General features: G+C 45.9%; 1 protein-coding gene across 5 annotated transcripts in view; it reads left to right on the top strand.

The window, feature by feature from the left end:
- The window catches only part of DLG4 (discs large MAGUK scaffold protein 4), a 377,913-nt gene extending 353,180 nt beyond the window's left edge, over positions 1-24,733 (top strand). For 3 of the 5 annotated variants that reach the window (XM_073623516.1, XM_073623514.1, XM_073623511.1), the window contains 8 exons: positions 64-94; positions 4,158-4,185; positions 5,349-5,396; positions 5,549-5,650; positions 7,623-7,798; positions 11,841-11,950; positions 18,559-18,650; positions 23,878-24,733. In XM_073623516.1, the coding sequence (XP_073479617.1) occupies positions 64-94; positions 4,158-4,185; positions 5,349-5,396; positions 5,549-5,650; positions 7,623-7,798; positions 11,841-11,950; positions 18,559-18,650; positions 23,878-23,984 (694 nt within the window). In that variant the 3' untranslated portion in view covers positions 23,985-24,733. The remainder of the gene's footprint in view (positions 1-63; positions 95-4,157; positions 4,186-5,348; positions 5,397-5,548; positions 5,651-7,622; positions 7,799-11,840; positions 11,951-18,558; positions 18,651-23,877) is intronic. The other 2 variants (XM_073623515.1, XM_073623512.1) reach the window with 1 other exon arrangement.
- The last annotated feature ends 2,336 nt before the right edge of the window (positions 24,734-27,069 follow it).

Genomic DNA, 27,069 nt, shown 5'->3' with positions numbered 1-27,069 from the left:
GTATTGTCACACATTCCTCATCATCCAATCAGAAAAATAAGGAGTTTTCTTTTTTCCTTGCAGAGTGGAAAGGCGGGAATGGTCCCGGTTAAAGGTGAGATTATGTTGTGATTTTGGGGTGTCTGTTGAACGTTCTGTGTATATAATACTCATGCCCTCATTAGGGTTACCCTGTGTTGGGCGTGGGACATCAAGTCTTAAATGCAGGGGGCACAATACAAAGGTATGCGGGGGGGTTTAAGGGTACATAATACAGAGGTATGTGGGGTAAATAATAAAGGGGGATGTGGGGTACAGAATACAGTGATGTGGTTGGGGGGGATGTGGGGTACAGAATATAGTGATTGGGGGGGATGTGGGGTACAGAATACAGTGATGTGGTTGGGGGGGATGTGGGGTACAGAATATAGTGATTGGGGAGGATGTGGGGTACAGAATACAGTGATGTGGTTGGGGGGATGTGGGGTACAGAATACAGTGATGTGGTTGGGGGGGGATGTGGGGTACAGAATATAGTGATTGGGGAGGATGTGGGGTACAGAATACAGTGATGTGGTTGGGGGGATGTGGGGTACAGAATATAGTGATTGGGGGGATGTGGGGTACAGAATACAGTGATGTGGTTGGGGGTGATGTGGGGTACAGAATACAGTGATGTGATTGGGGGAATGTGGGGTACAGAATATAGTGATTGGGGGGATGTGGGGTACAGAATACAGTGATGTGGTTGGGGGGGATGTGGGGTACAGAATATGGTGATTGGGGGGGATGTGGGGTACAGAATACAGTGATGTGGTTGGGGGGGATGTGGGGTACAGAATATAGTGATTGGGGGGGGGTGTGGGGTACACAATACAGTGATGTGGTTGGGGGGGATGTGGGGTACAGAATATAGTGATTGGTGGGGGATGTGGGGTACAGAATACAGTGATGTGGTTGGGGGGGGGGATGTGGGGTACAGAATAGTGATGTGGTTGGGGGGGTACAGAATACAGTGATTTGGTGGGGGGGTGGGGTACAGAATACAGTGATGTGGTTGGGGGGGATGTGGGGTACAGAATATAGTGATTGGGGGGGGTGTGGGGTACAGAATACAGTGATGTGGTTGGGGGGGATGTGGGGTACAGAATATAGTGATTGGGGGGGATGTGGGGTACAGAATACAGTGATGTGGTTGGGGGGGTGGGGTACAGAATAGTGATGTGGTTGGGGGGGTACAGAATACAGTGATGTGGTTGGGGGGGTGTGGGGTACAGAATATAGTGATGTGGTTGGGGGGGATGTGGGGTACAGAATATAGTGATTGGTGGGGGATGTGGGGTACAGAATACAGTGATGTGGTTGGGGGGGGATGTGGGGTACAGAATAATGATGTGGTTGGGGGGGTACAGAATACAGTGATGTGGTGGGGGGGTGGGGTACAGAATACAGTGATGTGGTTGGGGGGGATGTGGGGTACAGAATATAGTGATTGGGGGGGATGTGGGGTACAGAATACAGTGATGTGGTTGGGGGGGATGTGGGGTACAGAATATAGTGATTGGGGGGATGTGGGGTACAGAATACAGTGATGTGGTTGGGGGGGGTGGGGTACAGAATAGTGATGTGGTTGGGGGGGGGGGTACAGAATACAGTGATGTGGTTGGGGGGGTGTGGGGTACAGAATATAGTGATGTGGTTGGGGGGGATGGGTACAGAATACAGTGATGTGATTGGGGGGATGTGGGGTAGAGAATAGTGATGTGATTGGGGGGATGTGGGGTACAGAATACAGTGATGTGGTTGGGGGATGTGGGGTACACAAAACAGTGATGTGATTGGGGGGATGTGGGGTACAGAATATAGTGATTGGGGGTGTGACAGACCTAGCCGGGACAGAGGCTTTTGGAGGGGGCTGAATGCTAGCCTCTTGCCTACCGATTATGGGCCCTGGCATTTGGGGGAACGGTGCTCTTTGTGAGCTGTATGCCTGGGGACCCTTGAGGTGGCGTTACTTTAGATTCAGGTCCATATCCCCCCAAATCACACAGACTCTGGGGACCCTGTATTTGCCATATTACAAATAGTGACTGATTCATGCTGTTGGGACACATACTGCGAGGAGATGCTGATGTCAGTTCCAGCCACCTGTCTCTGTCTGTGTCTGCTATAATGTAAATGAGTCTAGTATGACTTGTCACAGCTTCTAAGAGTCTTTCACTCATTGTGCTAATTAGCCCTGCTATTGTATGAAGGAGTTCTGTGTTGAGATGTATGATAATGTGTATTGTATAGTCGGTGAGTTAGGAGACGTGAAGTCTGTCCTAAAGGTCATGTCTCTGAGTCACCTAGGCTGTCTAAAGGATTAGATAATTAGCTCATGTTAATTAGGTTTCTGGTGAGAGGTTGTAGTTTCATCCTGCTGTATATATTTGTGTGAGATCTCAATAAAGAGTCATTCCTGTTTGACCCTCAAGACAGAACCTCGTCTTGTACTTGGGGGAGAATTATTTGTATGGGTTTCCTGTTCGGCTGATTGGAGTGTTCGGTAGCTGCCTTTGTGTTTGAGAATGGAATGTCCTAAACGACTTTAACCCCTTTCATACTCGGGGTGTCGTTACAGGGGGATGTGGGGTACAGAATATAGTGATTGGGGGGGATGTGGGGTACAGAATATAGTGATTAGGGGATGTGGGGTACAGAATATAGTGATGTGGTTGGGGGGGATGTGGGGTACAGAATATAGTGATTGGGGGGGATGTGAGGTACAGAATATAGTGATTAGGGGATGTGGGGTACAGAATATAGTGATGTGGTTAAGGGGGGGATGTGGGGTACAGAATATAATGATTAGGGGATGTGGGGTACACAATACAGTGATGTGGTTGGGGGGGTACAGAATATAGCGATTGGGGGGATGTGGAGTACAGAATAGAGTGATGTGGTTGGGGGGATGTGGGGCACAGAATACAGTGATGTAGTTGGGGGGGATGTGGGGTATAGAATATAGAGATTGGGGTATGTGGGGTACAGAATACAGTGATGTGGTTGGGGGGATGTGGAGTACAGAATACAGTGATGTAGTTGGGGGGATGTGGGGCACAGAATACAGTGATGTGGTTGGGGGGGGGATGTGGGGTATAGAATATAGTGATTGGGGTATGTGGGGTACAGAATACAGTGATGTGGTTGGGGGGATGTGGAGTACAGAATACAGTGATGTAGTTGGGGGGATGTGGGGCACAGAATACAGTGATGTGGTTGGGGGGGGGGATGTGGGGTATAGAATATAGTGATTGGGGTATGTGGGGTACAGAATACAGTGATGTGGTTGGGGGGATGTGGAGTACAGAATACAGTGATGTAGTTGGGGGGATGTGGGGCACAGAATACAGTGATGTGGTTGGGGGGGGGATGTGGGGTATAGAATATAGTGATTGGGGGATGTGGCGTACAGAATACAGTGATGTGGTTGGGGGGATGTGGAGTACAGAATACAGTGATGTAGTTGGGGGGATGTGGAGCACAGAATACAGTGATGTGGTTGGGGGGGGGGGGGGGTATAGAATATAGTGATTGGGGTATGTGGGGTACACAATACAGTGATGTGGTTGGGGGGATGTGGAGTACAGAATACAGTGATGTAGTTGGGGGGATGTGGGGCACAGAATACAGTGATGTGGTTGGGGGGGGGGGGGGTGTGGGGTATAGAATATAGTGATTGGGGTATGTGGGGTACACAATACAGTGATGTGGTTGGGGGGATGTGGAGTACAGAATACAGTGATGTAGTTGGGGGGATGTGGGGCACAGAATACAGTGATGTGGTTGGGGGGGGGATGTGGGGTATAGACTATAGTGATTGGGGGATGTGGGGTACAGAATACAGTGATGTGGTTGGGGGGGATGTGGGGTACAGAATACACTGATGTTGGGGGTGGGGGATGGAATAGTGATGTGGGGGGGGGGGGGGTACAGAACACAATGGGTACCTAACACCCTATCTCTGCCTCTGTCCAGGGTGGGGACTTGGTCCATATACTGCATGTCAATGTTGTTCTATTGGTGTCCATGATTGGTCTGTGAGTTGGATGCCCGGAGACTGCTGACTGACTCTCACTAACCTCTCTCCCCGTCTGACTGATCTACCTTTTACTATTCTCTCCTCTGCTGCACAGGATCGAAGCAGCACCACAGGCTCCCAGAGTATGTATCTCCCTCCTGTGTACCCCCACTTCTTCACCCCCACCCTGCCTGTATACCCCCCACCCTGCCTGTATATCCCCACTTCACCTCCACCCTACCTGTATACGTCCACTTATTTACCCCCCCACCCCACCCTGCCTGTATACCCCCACTTATTCACCCCCCCCCCACCCTGCCTGTATACCCCCACTTATTCACCCCCCACCCTGCCTGTATACCCCCACTTCTTCACCTCCACCCTGCCTGTATACCCCACTTCTTCACCTCCACCCTGCATGTATACCCCCACTTCTTCACCCTCCATCCTGCCTGTATACCCTCACTTTTTCACCCTCCATCCTGCCTGTATACCCCACTTCTTCACCCCCCCCCCACCCTGCCTGTATACCCCCACTTCTTCACCTTCACCTTGCCTGTATCTCCCTCCTATATACCTCAATCTAATCCTGTCCTGTATATCCCTCTACTCCTCCATCCCATCCCGTCCGCTGTCCCTCTACTCCTCCGTCCCGTCCCCTTTCCCTCTACTCCTCCGTCCCGTCCTGTCCCGTCCGCTGTCCCTCTACTCCTCCGTCCCGTCCCCTTTCCCTCTACTCCTCCGTCCCATCCCCTTTCCCTCTACTCCTCGGTCCCCCCCCGTCCTGTCCCTCTACTCCTCTGTCCCATCCCGCCCTGTCCCTCTACTCCTCCGTCCTGTCCTGTCCCGTCCGCTGTCCCTCTACTCCTCCGTCCCATCCCCTTTCCCTCTACTCCTCCATCCCATCCCCTTTCCCTCTACTCCTTTGTCCCATTTGTCCCTCTACTCCTATGTCCCGTCCCGTCCTGTCCCTCTATTCCTCTGTCCCATCCCGTCCTGTCCCTCTTCTCCTCTGTCCTGTCCCGTCCTGTCCCTCTACTCCTCCGTCCTGTCCCGTCCCGCACTGTCCCTCTACACCTCCGTCCTGTCCCGTCCCATCCTGTCCCTCTACTCCTCCGTCCTGTCCCGTCCCGTCCTGTCCCTCTACTCCTTCGTCCTGTCCTGTCCCGTTCCTCTACTCCTCCGTCCCGTCCCCTGTCCCTCTACTCCTCTTGTGTGCATGGTGTTGTGGTGCAGTATTTGTGAATGATTTTGCACTGTTAATGATTTTGGTGCCTCTAACGATCCTCCTTTTTTCCTTTTTAAGATCGGGAAGACATAGTACTTAGTTATGAATCGGTTGCACAGATGGAAGGTAGGTGTCTGCTATCTCAATACATCTATAATATGTATGGCCCTCCGGTGGTGGAAGCTTTGTGATGGACTTCCCAGGCTGGGTGGACGGAGCCTCAAATGTTTTATCTCTGATGTCACTCATCTCAGGACCTTCACTTTCTCTCTCTTCAGTTCATTATGCTCGTCCTATCATAATCCTGGGTCCCGGGAAGGACCGAGTAAATGATGACCTTCTCTCCGAGTTTCCGGATAAGTTTGGCTCATGTGTCCCACGTAAGTATTTCTTTTGGTGGGTTTAATTTCTTAAAGGCTGACAAGTTTTTTGTAGAAAGCTTTGATTCTACACAGCAAAGAGGTGGAAAGATCCCACCATAATGCATAATGGCCACAATTATTACCTCAAATATACTGTAAGTTTATCCAACTGTCCATCAAGAGCCTCTGGTTTATAGACTGTATACATCCTAAATATAGAGCCATTTATCCAACTGTCCATCCAGAGCCTCTGGTTTATAGACCAGATACATCCTAAATAGTGAACCATTTATCCAACTGTCCATCCAGAACCTCTGGTTTATAAACCAGATCCATCCTAAATAGTGAACCATTTATCCAACTGTCCATCCAGATCCTCTGGTTTATAGACCAGATACATCCTAAATAGTGAACCATTTATCCAACTGTCCATCCAGAACCTCTGGTTTATAAACCAGATCCATCCTAAATAGTGAACCATTTATCCAACTGTCCATCCAGAACCTCTGGTTTATAGACCAGATACATCCTAAATATAGAACCATTTATCCAACTGTCCATCCAGATCCTCTGGTTTATAGACCAGATACATCCTAAATATAGAACCATTTATCCAACTGTCCATCCAGATCCTCTGGTTTATAGACCAGATACAATCCTATCCAACTTTGCAATATTTTAAAGACACGTTACAGATGCCCTCTAGTGAATTGTTTAGGTACGATCAGCTGATTTTTTTGTGCGTTCTAAACTTAATTTGTTAGATGGACCTCTTACACTTACAAATTTTGAACTATCTTGTCAAACGTAGGGCTTCCTACGGGGATGGGTATCTACGGTATACGCTACTCTTACTGAACCAAATACTAAACTCCCTTACATGATTCAATGGGAACGGGACTTGAATACCACTTTTGGATTATCTGACTGGCAAGATATTGCTTATGCTTTATCTAAAGTATTTATTAATAAGACACTAATTGAAGCTGATTATAAATCCTCCTTCGCTGGTATTTAGTACCAACCAGGGTCCCTAGGATGCATCCATCTGCATCCCCCATGTGCTTTAGACGTTGTGGCCAGGTGGGTAAAATGTCTCGTATTTGGTGGCAGTGCCCTACTATCACCAGATTTTGGATTTGTGTATTCAACTTGGTGTTCTCAGTGACAGGGATTAATATCTGTAGATCCCCGGAACCGGCGCTTTTCCAAAAGCTTCCTGAGGAGATCCCTAAAAAATCAATGAAACGAATTATATACATAATTTTTAGCAACCAGAATAACCATTGCTAAATATTGGAAGCAGTCGATGGTTCCCCTTGATTCCGTGAAGCATAAACTGGATTATGGTTGATGATAGACTCACCTGTATCCTTCACAGCACTACTAAGATATCTGATGTGATATGGGATCTGCGGATACAATATATATCTTCATCCTAATGCACCTCTGGCTAACCTTCTCTTTTTTTTTTTCTCTTTTTAATATTTACTGTTTATCCGATATCCTTCTAAATCCAGGATGTCTTGATAGGCCATATAATTCCATGTTGTTGATACTTACGGGAAGGTCTCTTCCTGTTCCCTCCCCCTCTCTTGTTTCCTACGCTATACCCTTTTCCCAGTACTACAGGTCTGAGTGGTTCGTTGGGACTCTATGTATCTAGTCCCTAACGAATCAGAAACATGTTTCATGACCTTGCCACATTTATATCCTTCTATGTTATTTCGTATTGTCAACCTCACCAATATTTCAACCAAATATATTTAATATCGAAATTTCTCGGTTTAATGTTCTGAGGTGTATATATCAGGTGCATATCCTGATGGAAGGACATTCAGATGATTAATTTCACATTTATAAGCTTTATTGTTCATTGAATGTACTTTCTAAGACATTGTCTCGTTACTTGAATAATAATAATAAAAAATATTGAAAGTTAAATATAACTCTGACACCCCACAATCTAAAAACTGGCCTCCTGTTCCAGATACGACGCGCCCCAAGCGGGACTACGAGGTGGATGGTAGAGACTATCACTTTGTCTCCTCTCGGGAGAAGATGGAGAAGGACATTCAGAGTCACAAGTTTATTGAAGCTGGACAGTATAATGGTCACTTATATGGGACAAGTGTGCAGAGCGTCCGGGAGGTCGCCGAGCAGGTAGTAGTAAAATAGTCAATTCGCTTAAGTGTACCTATATGCCCTACTTCTAAATCTCCATCCTGTGAGTATCTCCCTCCTCTTCCTCCTCAATGCTACATCTCCATCCTGTGAGTATCTCCCTCCTCTTCCTCCTCAATGCTACATCTCCATCCTGTGAGTATCTCCCTCTTCCTCCTCAATGCTACATCTCCATCCTGAGAGTATCTCCCTCTTCTTCCTCCTCAATGCTACATCTCCATCTTGTGAGTATCTCCCTCCTCTTCCTCCTCAATGCTACATCTCCATCCTGTGAGTATCTCCCTCCTCTTACTCCTCAATGCTACATCTCCATCCTGTGAGTATCTCCCTCCTCTTCCTCCTCAATGCTACATCTCCATCCTGTGAGTATCTCCCTCCTCTTCCTCTACACTCCTCAATGCTACATCTCCATCCCGTGAGTATCTCCCTCCTCTTCCTCCTCAATGCTACATCTCCATCCTGTGAGTATCTACCTCCTCTTCCTCCTCAATGCTACATCTTCATCCTGTGAGTATCTCCCTCCTCTTCCTCTACACTTCTCAATGCTACATCTCCATCCTGTGAGTATCTCCTTCCTCTTCCTCTACACTCCTCAATGCTACATCTCCATCTTGTGAGTATCTCCCTCCTCTTCCTCTACACTCCTCAATGCTACATCTCCATCCTGTGAGTATCTCCCTCCTCTTCCTCCTCAATGCTACATCTCCATCCTGTGAGTATCTCCCTCCTCTTCCTCTACACTCCTCAATGCTACATCTCCATCCTGTGAGTATCCCCCTCCTCTTCCTCTACACTCCTCAATGCTACATCTCCATCTTGTGAGTATCTCCCTCCTCTTCCTCCTCAATGCTACACCTCCATCCTGTGAGTATCCCCCTCCTCTTCCTCTACACACCTCAATGCTACATCTCCATCTTGTGAGTATCTCCCTTCTCTTCCTCCTCAATGCTACATCTCCATCCTGTGAGTATCTCCCTCCTCTTCCTCTACACTCCTCAATGTTACATCTTTATCTTGTCAGTATCTCCCTCCTCTTCCTCCTCAATGCTACATCTCCATCCTGTGAGTATCTCCCTCCTCTTCCTCTACACTCCTCAATGCTACATCTCCATCCTGTGAGTATCTCCCTCCTCTTCCTCTACACTCCTCAATGCTACATCTCCATCCTGTGAGTATCTCCCTCCTCTTCCTCTACACTCCTCAATGCTACATCTCCATCCTGTGAGTATCTCCCTCCTCTTCCTCTACACTCCTCAATGCTACATCTCCATCCTGTGAGTATCTCCCTCCTCTTCCTCCTCAATGCTACATCTCCATCCTGTGAGTATCTACCTCCTCTTCCTCCTCAATGCTACATCTTCATCCTGTGAGTATCTCCCTCCTCTTCCTCTACACTCCTCAATGCTACATCTCCATCCTGTATCTCCCTCCTCTTCCTCTACACTCCTCAATGCTACATCTCCATCTTGTGAGTATCTCACTCCTCTTCCTCTACACTCCTCAATGCTACATCTCCATCCTGTGAGTATCTCCCTCCTCTTCCTCCTCAATGCTACATCTCCATCCTGTGAGTATCTCCCTCCTCTTCCTCTACACTCCTCAATGCTACATCTCCATCCTGTGAGTATCCCCCTCCTCTTCCTCTACACTCCTCAATGCTACATCTCCATCTTGTGAGTATCTCCCTCCTCTTCCTCCTCAATGCTACATATCCATCCTGTGAGTATCCCCCTCCTCTTCCTCTACACTCCTCAATGCTACATCTCCATCTTGTGAGTATCTCCCTCCTCTTCCTCCTCAATGCTACATCTCCATCCTGTGAGTATCTCCCTCCTCTTCCTCTACACTCCTCAATGTTACATCTTTATCTTGTGAGCATCTCCCTCCTCTTCCTCCTCAATGCTACATCTCCATCCTGTGAGTATCTCCCTCCTCTTCCTCCTCAATGCTACATCTCCATCCTGTGAGTATCTCCCTCCTCTTCCTCTACACTCTTCAATGCTACATCTCCATCCTGTGAGTATCTCCCTCCTCTTCCTCTACACTCCTCACTCCTACATCTCCATCCTGTGAGTGTCTCCCTCTTCCTCTACACTCCTCATTCCTACATCTCCATCCTGCCTGTGACGGAACCGTCCAGCACCCAGCTTTGGTGCTTCCATCAGTATACAGCTTCCTTCAGTCTGGACATAGGAACCAGATATTATACAGTAGCTGCAGCATACAAGACTAGCCAACAAAAGCTTGTATGAGAACTAGAACTGTTTATTGAAAACTCGCACAGAAGTTATATACCACACTGGGTCAGGGGAGCCTGGTCACATTATTGTATGCAAAGGAAAATGTATACAGAAATATAAATAACATAACTAAAACAGCCAACATAAACTATGCTAATTCACCTCCAGCAACTAAAAGCTGACAGTGATATATTTAACTTGAGCTAATTAACTAGTCACTTAAACCAGCCTAGGTGGAGTGCACAGAATACTAGCAGACAAACAAGCCATAGGTGACCCAATTAACCATGGAATCCACATGTAAGCAATGCTGTGATTAATCAGGAGTCACAGACTTCATGGCAATGGTCTACAACAGACTATGAGGCAAAGCTCATACAATGTTCCAGTAGTCTGATCATATTAACATCTTCAATGGGTCTCCCAGTATAAAGCGGTCATTGCTGGTGATGGGGCAGCTAGGCCCTAAACAGGGATCCTGGGCCTAGATTTCCAGAGTCTGTATGTTTTGGGTTGACATGAACTTGATATCATCAACAAGACCACTCCAAGGGTCCCTCAGGCACCCACCTCCCAAAGAGTAGTGTTCCCTTAAAAGCCAAGGCCCATAGTCAGTAGGTAAGATGCTTGCTCCTAGTCCTCTCAAAGTCTCTGTCCTGGGGGAGTCTGTCACACCACCTTTACCTCCCTCCACACTCCTCATTGTTATATTTCCATCCTCTCAGTATCTCCTTCCACTTCCTCTACACTCCGCATTCCTTCATCTCCATTCTGTCAGTATCTCTCTTCTTTTCCTCTACACTCCTCAGTGCTTCATCTCCATCCTGCATATATCTGCCATTGTGTTCAATTTTGGACCGTGTAGGTTGGGGTTACATTCTGTGTCCAATTTGAAAGACTTCCTGTCCATTAGGAAGTGGAAGGAAATCTCTTCAAAGACAGTTGTCACCAGAACAAGTGTTCTCAGAAGATTTGTTCTCTATTCCTGTTTTGGTGACCATGCAGAAATATTGGATTTGTCCTTTCTTCAGACTTGATGGCAATGGTCACCAGGACAGATAGAGTGAAGGTCTGTGTCGGTAGGCTTTTGTTCATGTAAGAACTGCTTCTCTTACAATACAAGTCTGAGAATGAAGCCAGCCAGAAGGCAGTTGCAGTTCAGTGAATTCTGAACGATCCCAGAAGCCTCCGAGCATGCTGCTATTGCCCACCAACACAGGCCCAAACCCACCAACACAGGTCCAAACCCATCAACACAGGTCCTAGAACTTCCTAATGTTCTACTCCTTCACCACTCTACAAACCATTAAAGTAGAACTAAAGGCTAAATCTTTCTCTCTTTTTTTTCATTTCGGATAGAGTAACGGAGGGTTATAACCCCTGCCAGGTTTTTTTGTTATCTGTGCCGCATTGGGGAGATTGTCCTTTAACTACCTGTCTCATTTTCAAAACAGGAAGTGAGGAGAAATCATTCCAAAGTGAGAAAATTATTGGTTGTCACCAGAGCTAGAAGGATTAGTGTCCCAATTGGAAGATTTCCCCATTATTCCTGTTCTGGTGACAACTCAAAATTTGGGATTTCATTTTCCACGATAGCGGTCACCAGGACCAACAGGGACACAGACGGCAATAAAAACATGACAGGGGTTCTGATCCCGCTCCACTCCATCCAACTCTAAAAAAAGTTTTGCCTTTAAAAATGAGTTTTTCTGTTATATGCAGTTTAGTTATGGACACTGTCTGACTGTTCCCTTTCCAAAGATCTCCCATAATTCTCTCCTCAGGGCAAGCACTGCATCCTCGATGTCTCCGCCAATGCTGTCAGACGTCTTCAGGCGGCTCAGCTACAACCTATTGCTATTTTTATACGTCCAAAATCCCTGGAGAACATTTTGTAAGAATCTTGGTGTTTTTGTCTTTTTCTTCTTAAACTTTTATGTTCATCTTATCTCTGCAGATTAGATTCAGAGTTCTGGATTTTATCCAAACTATGGAGGAATTGGAGCAAAAGGGACCATTGTAATGCCCCGTACACACGGTCGGACATTGATCGGACATTCCGACAACAAAATCCTAGGATTTTTTCCGACGGATGTTGGCTCAAACTTGTCTTGCATACACACGGTCACACAAAGTTGTCGGAAAATCCGATCGTTCTGAACGCGGTGACGTAAAACACGTACGTCGGGACTATAAACGGGGCAGTGGCCAATAGCTTTCATCTCTTTATTTATTCTGAGCATGCGTGGCACTTTGTCCGTCGGATTTCTGTACACACGATCGGAATTTCCAACAACGGATTTTGTTGTCGGAAAATTTTATAGCCTGTTCTCAAACTTTGTGTGTCGGAAAATCCGATGGAAAATGTCCGATGGAGCCCACACACGGTCGGAATTTCCGACAACACGCTCCGATCGGACATTTTCCATCGGAAAATCCGACCGTGTGTACGGGGCATTAGATAATTCAGTACATTCTAAATACAAGCTTGCCAAAATCTTACATTACTCTCCAGACTTATAGAGAATGAGGGGTCGGGTTCTGATTATCTACAGAATGATGTAGGATGAGGGGTCGGGTTCTGATTATCTCCAGAATGATGTAGGATGAGGGGTCGGGTTCTGATTATCTCCAGAATGATGTAGGATGAGGGGTCGGGTTCTGATTATCTCCAGAATGATGTAGGATGAGGGGTCAGGTTCTGATTATCTCCAGAATGATGTAGGATGAGGGGTCAGGTTCTGATTATCTCCAGAATGATGTAGGATGAGGGGTCAGGTTCTGATTATCTCCAGAATGATGTAGGATGAGGGGTCGGGTTCTGATTATCTCCAGAATGATGTAGGATGAGGGGTCAGGTTCTGATTATCTCCAGAATGATGTAGGATGAGGGGTCAGGTTCTGATTATCTCCAGAATGATGTAGGATGAAGGGTCGGGTTCTTATTATCTCCAGAATGATGTAGGATGAGGGGTCAGGTTCTGATAATCTACAGAATGATGTAGGATGAGGGGTCGGGTTCTGATTATCTCCAGAATGATGTAGGGTGAGGGGTCGGGTTCTTATTATCTCCAGAATGATGTAGGATGAGGGGTCGGGTTCTGATTATCTCCAGAATGATGTAGGATGAGGGGTCGGGTTCTTATTATCTCCAGAATGATGTAGGATGAGGGGTCAGGTTCTGATTATCTCCAGATCGATGTAGGATGAGGGGTCAGGTTCTGATTATCTCCAGAATGATGTAGGATGAGGGGTCGGGTTCTGATTATCTCCAGATCGATGTAGGATGAGGGGTCAGGTTCTGATTATCTCCAGAATGATGTAGGATGAGGGGTCAGGTTCTGATTATCTCCAGAATGATGTAGGATGAGGGGTCGGGTTCTGATTATCTTCAGAATGATGTAGGATGAGGGGTCAGGTTCCAATTATCTCCAGAATGATGTAGGATGAGGGGTCGGGTTCTGATTATCTCCAGAATGATGTAGGATGAGGGGTCAGGTTCTTATTATTTCCAGAATGATGTAGGATGAGGGGTCGGGTTCTGACTATCTCCAGAATGATGTAGGATGAGGGGTCAGATTCTGATTATCTCCAGAATGATGTAGGATGAGGGCTCGGGTTCTGATTATCTCCAGAATGATGTAGGAGGAGTGGTCAGGTTCTGATTATCTCCAGAATGATGTAGGATGAGGGGTCAGGTTCTTATTATCTCCAGAATGATGTAGGATGAGGGGTCGGGTTCTGATTATCTCCAGAATGATGTAGGATGAGGGGTCAGGTTCTTATTATCTCCAGAATGATGTAGGATGAGGGGTCGGGTTCTGATTATCTCCAGAATGATGTAGGATGAGGGGTCAGGTTCTTATTATCTCCAGAATGATGTAGGATGAGGGGTCGGGTTCTGATTATCTCCAGATCGATGTAGGATGAGGGGTCAGGTTCTGATTATCTCCAGAATGATGTAGAATGAGGGGTCGGGTTCTGATTATCTCCAGAATGATGTAGGATGAGGGGTCGGGTTCTAAATATCTCCAGAATGATGTAGGATGAGGGGTCGGGTTCTGATTATCTCTAGAATGATGTAGGATGAGTGGTCAGGTTCTGATTATCTCCAGAATGATGTAGGATGAGGGGTCAGGTTCTTATTATCTCCAGAATGATGTAGGATGAGGGGTCGGGTTCTGATTATCTCCAGATCGATGTAAGATGAGGGGTCAGGTTCTGATTATCTCCAGAATGATGTAGGATGAGGGGTCGGGTTCTGATTATCTCCAGAATGATGTAGGATGAGGGGTCGGGTTCTAAATATCTCCAGAATGATGTAGGATGAGGGGTCGGGTTCTGATTATCTCCAGAATGATGTAGGATGAGGGGTCAGGTTCTGATTATCTCCAGAATGATGTAGGATGAGGGGTCGGGTTCTGATTATCTCCAGATCGATGTAGGATGAGGGGTCAGGTTCTGATTATCTCCAGAATGATGTAGGATGAGGGGTCGGGTTCTGATTATCTCCAGAATGATGTAGGATGAGTGGTCAGGTTCTGATTATCTCCAGAATGATGTAGGATGAGGGGTCAGGTTCTTATTATCTCCAGAATGATGTAGGATGAGGGGTCGGGTTCTGATTATCTCCAGAATGATGTAGGATGAGGGGTCGGGTTCTGATTATCTCCAGAATGATGTAGGATGAGTGGTCAGGTTCTGATTATCTCCAGAATGATGTAGGATGAGGGGTCAGGTTCTTATTATCTCCAGAATGATGTAGGATGAGGGGTCGGGTTCTGATTATCTCCAGAATGATGTAGGATGAGGGGTCGGGTTCTAAATATCTCCAGAATGATGTAGGATGAGGGGTCGGGTTCTGATTATCTCCAGAATGATGTAGGATGAGGGGTCAGGTTCTGATTATCTCCAGATCGATGTAGGATTAGGGGTCGGGTTCTTATTATCTCCAGAATGATGTAGGATGAGGGGTCAGGTTCTGATTATCTCCAGAATGATGTAGGATGAGGGGTCGGGTTCTGATTATCTCCAGAATGATGTAGGATGAGGGGTCGGGTTCTGATTATCTCCAGAATTATGTAGGATGAGGGGTCGGGTTCTGATTATCTCCAGAATGATGTAGGATGAGGGGTCGGGTTCTGATTATCTCCAGAATGATGTAGGATGAGGGGTCAGGTTCTGATTATCTCCAGAATGATGTAGGATGAGGGGTCGGGTTCTGATTATCTCCAGAATGATGTAGAATGAGGGGTCAGGTTCTGATTATCTCCAGAATGATGTAGGATGAGGGGTCGGGTTCTGATTATCTCCAGATCGATGTAGGATGAGGGGTCGGGTTCTGATTATCTCCAGAATGATGTAGGATGAGTGGTCAGGTTCTGATTATCTCCAGAATGATGTAGGATGAGGGGTCAGGTTCTTATTATCTCCAGAATGATGTAGGATGAGGGGTCGGGTTCTGATTATCTCCAGAATGATGTAGGATGAGGGGTCGGGTTCTGATTATCTCCAGAATGATGTAGGATGAGGGGTCGGGTTCCGATTATCTCCAGAATGATGTAGGATGAGGGGTCGGTTCTGATTATCTCCAGAATGATGTAGGATGAGGGGTCGGGTTCTAAATATCTCCAGAATGATGTAGGATGAGGGGTCGGGTTCTGATTATCTCCAGAATGATGTAGGATGAGGGGTCAGGTTCTGATTATCTCCAGATCGATGTAGGATGAGGGGTCGGGTTCTGATTATCTCCAGAATGATGTAGGATGAGGGGTCAGGTTCTGATTATCTCCAGAATGATGTAGGATGAGGGGTCAGGTTCTGATTATCTCCAGAATGATGTAGGATGAGGGGTCAGGTTCTGATTATCTCCAGAATGATGTAGGATGAGGGGTCGGGTTCTGATTATCTCCAGAATGATGTAGGATGAGGGGTCGGGTTCTGATTATCTCCAGAATGATGTAGGATGAGGGGTCAGGTTCTGATTATCTCCAGAACGATGTAGGATGAGGGGTCAGGTTCTGATTATCTCCAGATCGATGTAGGATGAGGGGTCAGGTTCTGATTATCTCCAGAATGATGTAGGATGAGGGGTCGGGTTCTAAATATCTCCAGAATGATGTAGGATGAGGGGTCGAGTTCTGATTATCTCCAGAATGATGTAGGATGAGGGGTCAGGTTCTGATTATCTCCAGAATGATGTAGGATGAGGGGTCAGGTTCTTATTATCTCCAGAATGATGTAGGATGAGGGGTCGGGTTCTGATTATCTCCAGAATGAAGTTTTGGTTCTGTGTATATTCTTCTGAATACCACCACGCTAATGAAAGAAAAGGATTTGGGCCAGCTTCTCCAGACTGATGCAGGATAAAGGTCAGGGTCCATTCATGTTATCATTATCATCCAGACGGATAAAGGATGACAGTTTGGGTCAGTTCAGGTTTTAGTTATCTCCAGACTCATGTAGGATGTAGGCAGGGGCGGACTGACAACTCATGGGGCCCCCGGGCAATAGCAGAAGATTATGGGGCCCCCGGGCAATAGGAGTAGATTATGGGGCCCCCGGGCAATAGGAGAAGATTATGGGGCCCCCAGGCAATAGATTATGGGGCCATACAGTATACACACACACACATACAGTATACACACACAGTATACACACACACACATACAGTATACACACACAGTATACACACACACACATATATAGTATACACACACAGTATACACACACAGAATACACACACAGAATACACATACACACACTGGAGAGGCGGGGCAGCTATAATCCTATAATTTTTGAGGCTTTATTGAGGCTGGCAACCCTGATGGGGCCCCTTAGTGGCATGGGGCCCTCGGGCAGTGCCCGAGTGCCCGAATGGTCACTCCGCCCCTGGATGTAGGTTAGGGTTAGATGTGAAGGATGATCCTTGGGGTCAGTTTCAGGATCAGGCTTGGTTCTCAGCTGGTTCCTTTTCTTTGTCTCTTGTTTAGCTGAGTTTGGGGTCAGCAATTTGTGTTGGTTATTTGAAATGAATTATCTGATGGGGAAGCCTGAAGTAACTCCACAGCTTCTTTCTGTTATCCCTCTTCTCTGTCTCCTTGCCTCGTTTCGTTTCTCTTGCTCCTCTTCTTTGTCTTCTTTTTTGCTCTCATTCTTCTCCTGTGTCTTTGCTTTTTTTTGTTCTTGTTTCTGTTCTGTGTTAGCCCTGCCTTTCTCTTCCCTCAGTGTTTTCTCTCTCCTCTTTTTTTTCTATTGCTCCTTTTCTTTCTCCTCTGGCTCTTTTGAGGTGTCCCTCTCAAGCTGGCCATACACTGACTGAAATCTGTCTAGTTCAGCAGATCAGTTGATTGACTTCTGTTGAAGAGTCAGATGCTGGAAAACGTTTGTGTGTATTTCTGACAATGGCGGGTCCTGCTGTCGGTATTCAGTGACCTGGTGGGGCGATTCCTCCATTCACCTCCTTTGTGTGGCATGAAAAAAGAAACCGTGTATGGCCAGCTTCACGTATCTTCTCTGATCTTCTTCTTTTTTTCTTACCTCTTTTCTAAATTGCCTATTTTCTTATTCATCCTCCTTTTTTTTTTCTTTTCTCTTTTTCCTGTAACCCCCTCTGCCTCCTGTATCTCCCATCCCTCTTCTGTACCATTCTTTTCCTTTTTCTGTGTCTCCCATGCCCCTCTTTTTTTTTCTCCTGTCCCTCCTCTTTGCCCCTCTTTTTTTTTCTCCGGTCCCTCCTCTTTGCCCCTCTTTTTTTTTCTCCTGTCCCTCCTCTTTGCCCCTCTTTTTTTTCTCCTGTCCCTCCTCTTTGCCCCTCTTTTTTTTATCCTGTCCCTCCTCTTTGCCCCTCCTTTTTTCCTGTCCCTCCTCTTTGCCCCTCCTTTTCTCCTGTCCCTCCTCTTTGCCCCTCCTTTTCTCCTGTCCCTTCTCTTTGGCCCTCTTTTCTCCTGTCCCTCCTCTTTGCCCCTCCTTTTCTCCTGTCCCTCCTCTTTGCCCCTCCTTTTTTCCTGTCCCTCCTCTTTGCCCCTCCTTTTCTCCTGTCCCTTCTCTTTGGCCCTCTTTTCTCCTGTCCCTCCTCTTTGCCCCTCCTTTTCTCCTGTCCCTCCTCTTTGCCCCTCCTTTTCTCCTGTCCCTTCTCTTTGGCCCTCTTTTCTCCTGTCCCTCCTCTTTGCCCCTCCTTTTCTCCTGTCCCTCCTCTTTGCCCCTCCTTTTCTCCTGTCCCTCCTCTTTGCCCCTCCTTTTTTCCTGTCCCTCCTCTTTGCCCCTCCTTTTCTCCTGTCCCTTCTCTTTGGCCCTCTTTTCTCCTGTCCCTCCTCTTTGCCCCTCCTTTTCTCCTGTCCCTCCTCTTTGCCCCTCCTTTTCTCCTGTCCCTCCTCTTTGCCCCTCCTTTTCTCATGTCCCTCTTGGTCTCCTCGGCCTCCTTAATCTTTTTTTTTTTTTTCTGATCCATCTGGTTCTTTCGGCCTTTTTCTTCCCTCATTTCTCTTTCTTTGATCTCTTTAGAGAAATTAACAAACGACTAACAGAGGAACAAGCGAGGAAAACGTACGAAAGGTCCACAAAGCTGGAACAAGACTTCACAGAGTGCTTCTCAGGTAGGATGTTCCTGTGTAGTATGGAAACCTTCTACATAAACTGGCCCCAGCAGACAAGGGCCCCTGGGGGTTTATAATGCAGACAAGGGGCCCCGGGGGTTTATAATGCAGACAAGGGGCCCCCGGTGGGGGTTTATAATGCAGACAAGGGGCCCCCGGTGGGGGTTTATAATGCAGACAAGGGGCCCCGGGGGTTTATAATGCAGACAAGGGGCCCCGGGGGGGTTTATAATGCAGACAAGGGGCCCCTGGGGGTTTATAATGCAGACAAGGGGCCCCGGGGGTTTATAATGCAGACAAGGGGCCCCCAGTGGGGGTTTATAATGCAGACAAGGGGCCCCCGGGGGGGTTTATAATGCAGACAAGGGGCCCCGGTAGTTTAAAATATATGGTACAATTTGATAAAAATACTGCCAAATATAACTGCCACACCTGTAGATTTCTTTTGTCACCCTTGAAGCCTGCATGAAATACTCCAAAGGTTTTGCATTCCTACATTCTGGCCTATTTCCAGGACACGATAGTCATTGGGCGCTCACAGCCGGCACAGCGCCCTCCTCGCTCACAGCCGGCACAGCGCCCTCCACTACATACCCATACTGCAGGAAATCTCCCCATTGTGGGAGGGGCAGAGACACAAATTATCCTTGACATTGGAGTGTCTAGTAGAAGAAAATAGTAGATGGCTCAAAACCCAACTGAGTATTCAGTGAGGCAAGTTAAAGGATATCTAAATACAGAAATGTAATAAATCACAGCTCACTACTCCTTGGATGCTTTGGCTGTATTCATTTTTTTTTGTAGGGTTTTTTTTCTTTTATTTTTACTTGGTGATCCTGCCATTATTATTATTTAGGATTTATATAGTGCCGATAGTTTACGCAGCGCTTTACAACTTGAGGGTAGACAGTACAAATACAATACACTTTAATACAGGAGGAATCAGAGGGCCCTGATCCTTAGAGCTTACAATCCAAAAGGGAGGGTGAAGAGGTAATAACTGTGGGGGATGAGCCGATGGATTTGTTAGGTGGGGGCCAGATAGGCTTCTCTGAAGAGATGAGTTTTCAGGGATCATCTGAAAGTAGACAAAGTAGGAGATAGTCTGACAGAATGGGGTAAGGAGTTCCATAGGATGAGAGAGGCTGGGAAGAAGTCCTGGAGGAGAGCATGGGAGGAGGTGATGAGAGAGCAGGAGGTATTGGGAGGAGCAAAGAGAACGATTCGATTGATATTTTGAGATCAGGTTAGTGATGTAGCTGGGGGCCAGGTTGTGGGTGGCTTTGTAAGTTAATATTAGTATCTTGACTTTGATTTGTTGGTTGAGTGGCAGCCAATGAAGGTATTGGCAGAGAGGGGGTAGAAGACGCCGAGTGGTTTATATTCTTTTCACTGACACATAAGGAGGATGAGACTGGAAGCAGCATTCATGATGGACTGAAGGGGGAGGAGCCTATTTAGAGGTAAGCCAATGAGGAGGGAGTTGCAGTAGTCGAGGTGAGAGATGACCATGGAGTGGATTAGAGGTGTCATTGATTGGGATGGGGCGTGTCTTGGAGATGCTGCGAAGCTTTGGACAGCGATTGGATGTGGGGTGGAAAGGATAGTCCAGAGTCCGGGATTACACCTAGGACCTTGGCATGGGGGAAGGGTTGATAGTTGAGCCAGTAATACACTTCCTGCCCAAGGGTGGCTACGCTCACTCATCCACTGTATCTGTGGAGGAGAAATATAGCCAGCCTTGGAGACCAGCATGGCCATCCTGTGGAGAGGGTGATGATAAATGGACTTTACATAAGTAACTAACAGCTACAGTAATGTTTGTGTCTCCTTTGGTATAAAATGAAAGGGGGGGGACTTTATATGAAACGTATGTGAAGATGTCTCCATCACGGATTCAGTAGATACAAAGACATGAATGGGACTTTATTTGAAACGTATGTGAGGATGTCTCCATCACGGATTCAGTAGATACAAAGAAGACATGAATGGGACTTTATATGAAACGTATGTGAAGACGTCTCCATCACGGATTCAGTAGATACAAAGAAGACATGAATGGGACTTTATATGAAACGTATGTGAAGACGTCTCCATCACGGATTCAGTAGATACAAAGAAGACATGAATGGGACTTTATTTGAAACGTATGTGAGGATGTCTCTGTCACGGGCATGGCCAGAGCGGAGGCTGTTGGACAGTCTCCATCACGGATTCAGTAGATACAAAGAAGACATGAATGGGACTTTATATTAAACATATGTGAAGGCGTCTCCATCACGGATTCAGTAGATACAAAGAAGACATGAATGGGACTTTATATGAAACGTATGTGAAGACGTCTCCATCACGGATTCAGTAGATACAAAGAAGACATGAATGGGACTTTATATGAAACGTATGTGAAAACGTCTCCATCACGGATTCAGTAGATACAAAGAAGACATGAATGGGACTTTATATGAAACGTATGTGAAGACGTCTCCATCACGGATTCAGTAGATACAAAGAAGACATGAATGGGACTTTATATGAAACGTATGTGAAGACGTCTCCATCACGGATTCAGTAGATACAAAGAAGACATGAATGGGACTTTATATGAAACGTATGTGAAGACGTCTCCATCACGGATTGAGTAGATACAAAGAAGACATGAATGGGACTTTATATGAAACGTATGTGAAGACGTCTCCATCACGGATTCAGTAGATACAAAGAAGACATGAATGGGACTTTATATGAAACGTATGTGAGGATGTCTCCATCACGGATTCAGTAGATACAAAGAAGATATGAATGGGACTTTATATGAAACGTATGTGAAGACGTTTCCATCACGGATTCAGTAGATACAAAGAAGACATGAATGGGACTTTATATGAAACGTATATGAAGACGTCTCCATCACGGATTCAGTAGATACAAAGAAGACATGAATGGGACTTTATATGAAACGTATGTGAAGACGTCTCCATCACGGATTCAGTAGATACAAAGAAGACATGAATGGGACTTTATATGAAACGTATGTGAAGACGTCTCCATCACGGATTCAGTAGATACAAAGAAGACATGAATGGGACTTTATATGAAACGTATGTGAAGACGTCTCCATCACGGATTCAGTAGATACAAAGAAGACATGAATGGGACTTTATATGAAACGTATGTGAAGACGTCTCCATCACGGATTCAGTAGATACAAAGAAGACATGAATGGGACTTTATATGAAACGTATGTGAAGACGTCTCCATCACGGATTCAGTAGATACAAAGAAGACATGAATGGGACTTTATATGAAACGTATGTGAGGATGTCTCCATCACGGATTCAGTAGATACAAAGAAGACATGAATGGGACTTTATATGAAACGTATGTGAAGACGTCTCCATCACGGATTCAGTAGATACAAAGAAGACATGAATGGGACTTTATATGAAACGTATGTGAGGATGTCTCCATCACGGATTCAGTAGATACAAAGAAGACATGAATGGGACTTTATATTAAACGTATGTGAAGGCGTCTCCATCACGGATTCAGTAGATACAAAGAAGACATGAATGGGACTTTATATTAAATGTATGTGAAGACGTCTCCATCACGGATTCAGTAGATACAAAGAAGACATGAATGGGACTTTATATTAAACGTATGTGAAGGCGTCTCCATCACGGATTCAGTAGATACAAAGAAGACATGAATGGGACTTTATATTAAACGTATGTGAGGATGTCTCCATCACGGATTCAGTAGATACAAAGAAGACATGAATGGGGCTTTATATGAAACGTATGTGAAGACGTCTCCATCACGGATTCAGTAGATACAAAGAAGACACAAATGGGACTTTATATGAAACGTATTTGAAGACGTCTCCATCACGGATTCAGTAGATACAAAGAAGACACGAATGGGACTTTATATGAAACGTATGTGAAGATGTCTCCATCATGAATTCAGTAGATACAAAGAAGACATGAATGGGACTTTATATGAAACGTATGTGAAGACGTCTCCATCACGGATTCAGTAGATACAAAGAAGACATGAATGGGACTTTATATGAAACGTATGTGAAGACGTCTCCATCACAGATTCAGTAGATACAAAGAAGACACAAATAGAACATGTAACAAACATTGTATGTAAAACTAACAACAAACTGATACATTGTATAATAAAATAAATATATGACTGCTTCATCGAGATAATACATTGTAGGATAAATATAAACAACCATCCTGGATGACACGAACCACCTCAGAAACCTAAAATCTGTGTGTGTGTGTATGTGTGTATATGTATGTATGTATGTATGTGTATGTATATATATGTGTGTGTGTGTGTGTGTGTATATGTATGTATCTATGTGTATGTATCTATGTGCGTATGTGTGTATATGTATGTATGTATGTGTATGTGTGTATGTATATATGTGTGTGTGTGTGTGTGTGTGTGTGTGTGTGTGTGTGTGTGTGTGTGTATATATATATATATATATATACTGGTTGAACTATCCAATGAAGATGAGATGCATCAAATAATACCTACGCGTTTCGAGGGTTTATTCCACTCTTCAGGGGCAAAAGCATTAAATAAAAAACACAGATATAAAAAAATAATAGCGGTCATATATTTATTTTATTATACAATGTATCAATTTGTTGTTTGTTACATGTTGTCAATATGGACACAAACCTATGAATGGATTTTTCTAACGCAATAAATGTTGTGTGTTTACACCGCCGCACACACCTCATATAAAATCCCATTAATTTCTTCTTTGTTTTCCTTTGGTATAACGCTTTGAACTAGCTTAAATGATTTGTCTTAACCCTCTAGCTGGGCTGTTAAAGGAAGTTGAGAAATAACAGACTTTCTGGCAGGATCACCAGGTAATAAACATATTACGGGAAGGGCACATATATGTATGTATTTCTTTATATACAAAGTAATCACATATCATTGTCTTCTCTCTCCTGCGGATGGGGCCTACTGTGGGCATTGCTGAATAGCGCCCCCCAGTGACCATTGCACACGTGCTTATCAATAACTTTAGTTCACCAAAAGTTTCTACTAACCCTAGGCCCAAGTCTAGTCCCTGTGTGGCCACCAGAAAATGCTTTAAATTTAATGAGATTGAACTGACTGCTGATCATCTTTTCTCTTTCTTCTTTTCCTTTCTGCTCCTTGGATGTCCTCTCATTCTTCCCTTCAGCGGTGGTCGAGGGAGACAGCTTTGAAGAGGTCTACCATAAAATAAAAGGGATCATCGAGGATCTGTCAGGACCCTACATCTGGGTTCCTTCTCGTGAAAGACTTTAAAACCAACTTCTTCCTTCACCCTCAGCATGATGTCCATGAGTGGAGACTGCTCTCTCCTGGAGCTTTGTAAATGTGGAGGCAATAAGGCACTTCCTGGCTTCTGATGGCCTCCCCTCCCTGGAGGGCCTTATGTCATATCCTCTTACATATCAGGAGGCCATTATGTTTGTGTTTATATGTTTTTACATGTGTATTTTATACATGCACAAAACTCATATAGACCACAATCCGGCGCTCCTCTGGTTTTCATGGCTCCTCGTGGGAGTGGTTTCCTTGTGGTCCAGCCCCTGCTGAGTGCAGTTGGTTTGGATCCTGCAGTCCCACCTAATAGAGTGGGTGGAGCCTGTTGTATAAAGAGACTTTTAGTCCTGGTTTTTTTATCTCGCTGTCTGCGTTAATCTTGTGCATGCGTCTTATACTGGAAGGGGGGATTCTGGAAAAAAATTTCCCCCCCATCCCCACGCACATGCCCTTACAGTTTGGGGCAATATGAACTATAACTCCCCTTGTAAGGGGCAGTAGATTCATGGATGTCTCCTTAGCTCTAAAACAAAGCCATGGAGGGGTGTTCAATGCTCTTCGGGGCTCGGACAGGAGAGAGACTGACCAGAAAGCACTGCTGGCACTCTCGTCAGAACGCGGGATGAAAGGGCGGAGCTCTGTGGGGCTCAGGCAGGAGGAGGGTTACATACAGTACAGTAATAAAGATAAAACTATTTTATGTGGATAAATAAAATGTTATATATTTATTTGCTGTCTCTGTGTAGTGTGGTGCCATCCATTTTAGAAAATTCTGTTGTAGATGCCATATTTTGTCCAAAAAAAACTCTCAACCAAACGGCCTCCCCTCCACCGATATGACCTTCAGCCCCCCCTCTCCACCGATATGACCTTCAGCCCCCTCTCCACCGATATGACCTTCAGCACCCCCTCTCCACCGACATGACCTTCAGCCCCCTCTCCACCAATATGACCTTCAGCCCCCCCTTCTCCACCGATATGACCTTCAGCCTCCCCTCTCCACTGATATGACCTTCAGACCCCGTCTCCATCGATATGACCTTCAGCCTCCCCTCTCCACCGATATGACCTTCAGACCCCGTCTCCATCGATATGACCTTCAGCCTCCCCTCTCCACCGATATGACCTTCAGACCCCGTCTCCATTGATATGACCTTCAGCCCCCCCCCCCCTCTCCACCGATATGACCTTCAGCCCCCTCTTCTCCACCGATATGACCTTCAGCCTCCCCTCTCCACCGATATGACCTTCAGACCCCCTCTCCACCGATATGACCTTCAGCCCCCCCTCTCCACCGATATGACCTTTAGCCCTCCTCTCCACCGATATGACCTTCAGCCCTCCTCTCCACCGACATGACCTTCAGCCCCCAATCTCCACCGACATGACCTTTAGCCCCCCTCTCCACCGACATGACCTTCAGCCCCCTCTCCACCGATATGACCTTCAGCCCCCCCTTCTCCACCGATATGACCTCCCCCCTTCTCCATCGATATGACCTTCAGCCCCCCCTCTCCACCGATATGACCTTCAGACCCCCTTCTCCACCGATATGACCTTCAGCCCCCCCTTCTCCACTGATATGACCTTCAGACCCCCCTCTCCACCGATATGACCTTCAGCCCTCCTCTCCACCGATATGACCTTCAGTCCTCCTCTCCACCGACATGACCTTCAGCCCCCCTCTCCACCGACATGGCCTTCAGCCCCCTCTCTCCACCGACATGGCCTTCAGCCCCCTCTCTCCACCGATATGACCTTCAGCCCCCTCTCTCCACCGATATGACCTTCAGCTCCCTCTCTCCACCGACATGACCTTCAGCCCCCCTCTCCACCGACATGGCCTTCAGCCCCCTCTCTCCACCGACATGGCCTTCAGCCCCCTCTCTCCACCGATATGACCTTCAGCCCCCTCTCTCCACCGATATGACCTTCAGCTCCCTCTCTCCACCGATATGACCTTCAGAGCCCCTCTCCACCGATATGACCTTCAGAGCCCCTCTCCACCGATATGACCTTCAGACCCCCTCTCCACCGATATGACCTTCAGACTCCCTCTCCACTGACATGACCTGATTCAACATTGATATAAAACAGCAGAAAAATCTCCTTTTTTCCATCTCACCTCCCATGTTTAGCACTTTGCGTCCTGCTGGAAACAAACCTGGTAGGTGGAGGAGGATGGATGGAGTTGTTGGTATACCAGATTTGTGGGACGACACACAAAAGCCCTAAGTATTTAATACAATGAATAAACATACCATGGAGCTCCGAGCAACCTCAAAAGAGAAAGAGGAAATGCCAGAACACCTGGAGACTTATTTTACATTTAAAGGCAAACAGGAAACATTATAGATACATAATATATTATAATATATTAAACTGATATAAGTCTAATAAATGATATATTGTATATCTGAAGACAACGAAGGCTGAAAAGGGACAAAAGTCCATCCAATTCAACCAATAACACAAAACCATGAACTGGCCAGAACTAGCTCTTGAGAGAGTCTTACAAACCTTCACAGCTTTTACTGTTAAGAAGCCTTTCAGTATGTGGAAGTTAAATATCTTTTTCTTCCAGACATAGAGTGCCCCCTTGTCCTCTGTATTAACCTGTAATATACTGTATGTAGATCTTTTTTAATTCATACTTGCTCTGAAGGGAGAAGGGCACCTGTCACCAATACCTAACAAGTATATTTAATCTGATTACAAATTCCTCTTTTTATGTCCAGACTTAAAGGCTTTCTGTTCAGTCACCTCCCTTGGCCAGTTATCGGAGACTACAAAGACTACATTGGTTTTCATTTCAACATATCGTTTGTAAACCCTACAACGAGTTTCTCCTATTTGCTCCCCTCAGTCTGTAAAATATCCAATTGAACGCATGTTATTATTTCTGTTCGCTAGACGGATGTTTGACTTTTCTAGGAGTATTGGAGTGGGCACATGCTCCTTTTCAGGTGAAATACCACCCTCCCCAGGATCAAGGCCTGGATTCTTCAATTGCCCTTAATAGATTTTTCTTGATCTCACAGCACAGGACACAAGCTCCTTTAAA

The sequence above is a fragment of the Aquarana catesbeiana genome, linkage group LG03, assembly GCF_042186555.1.
Source record: "Aquarana catesbeiana isolate 2022-GZ linkage group LG03, ASM4218655v1, whole genome shotgun sequence".
NCBI classification, from domain to species: Eukaryota; Metazoa; Chordata; class Amphibia; order Anura; family Ranidae; genus Aquarana; species Aquarana catesbeiana.
The sequence above is the reverse complement of the archived record's forward strand: the minus strand, read 5'-3'. Positions and strand labels throughout refer to the sequence as shown.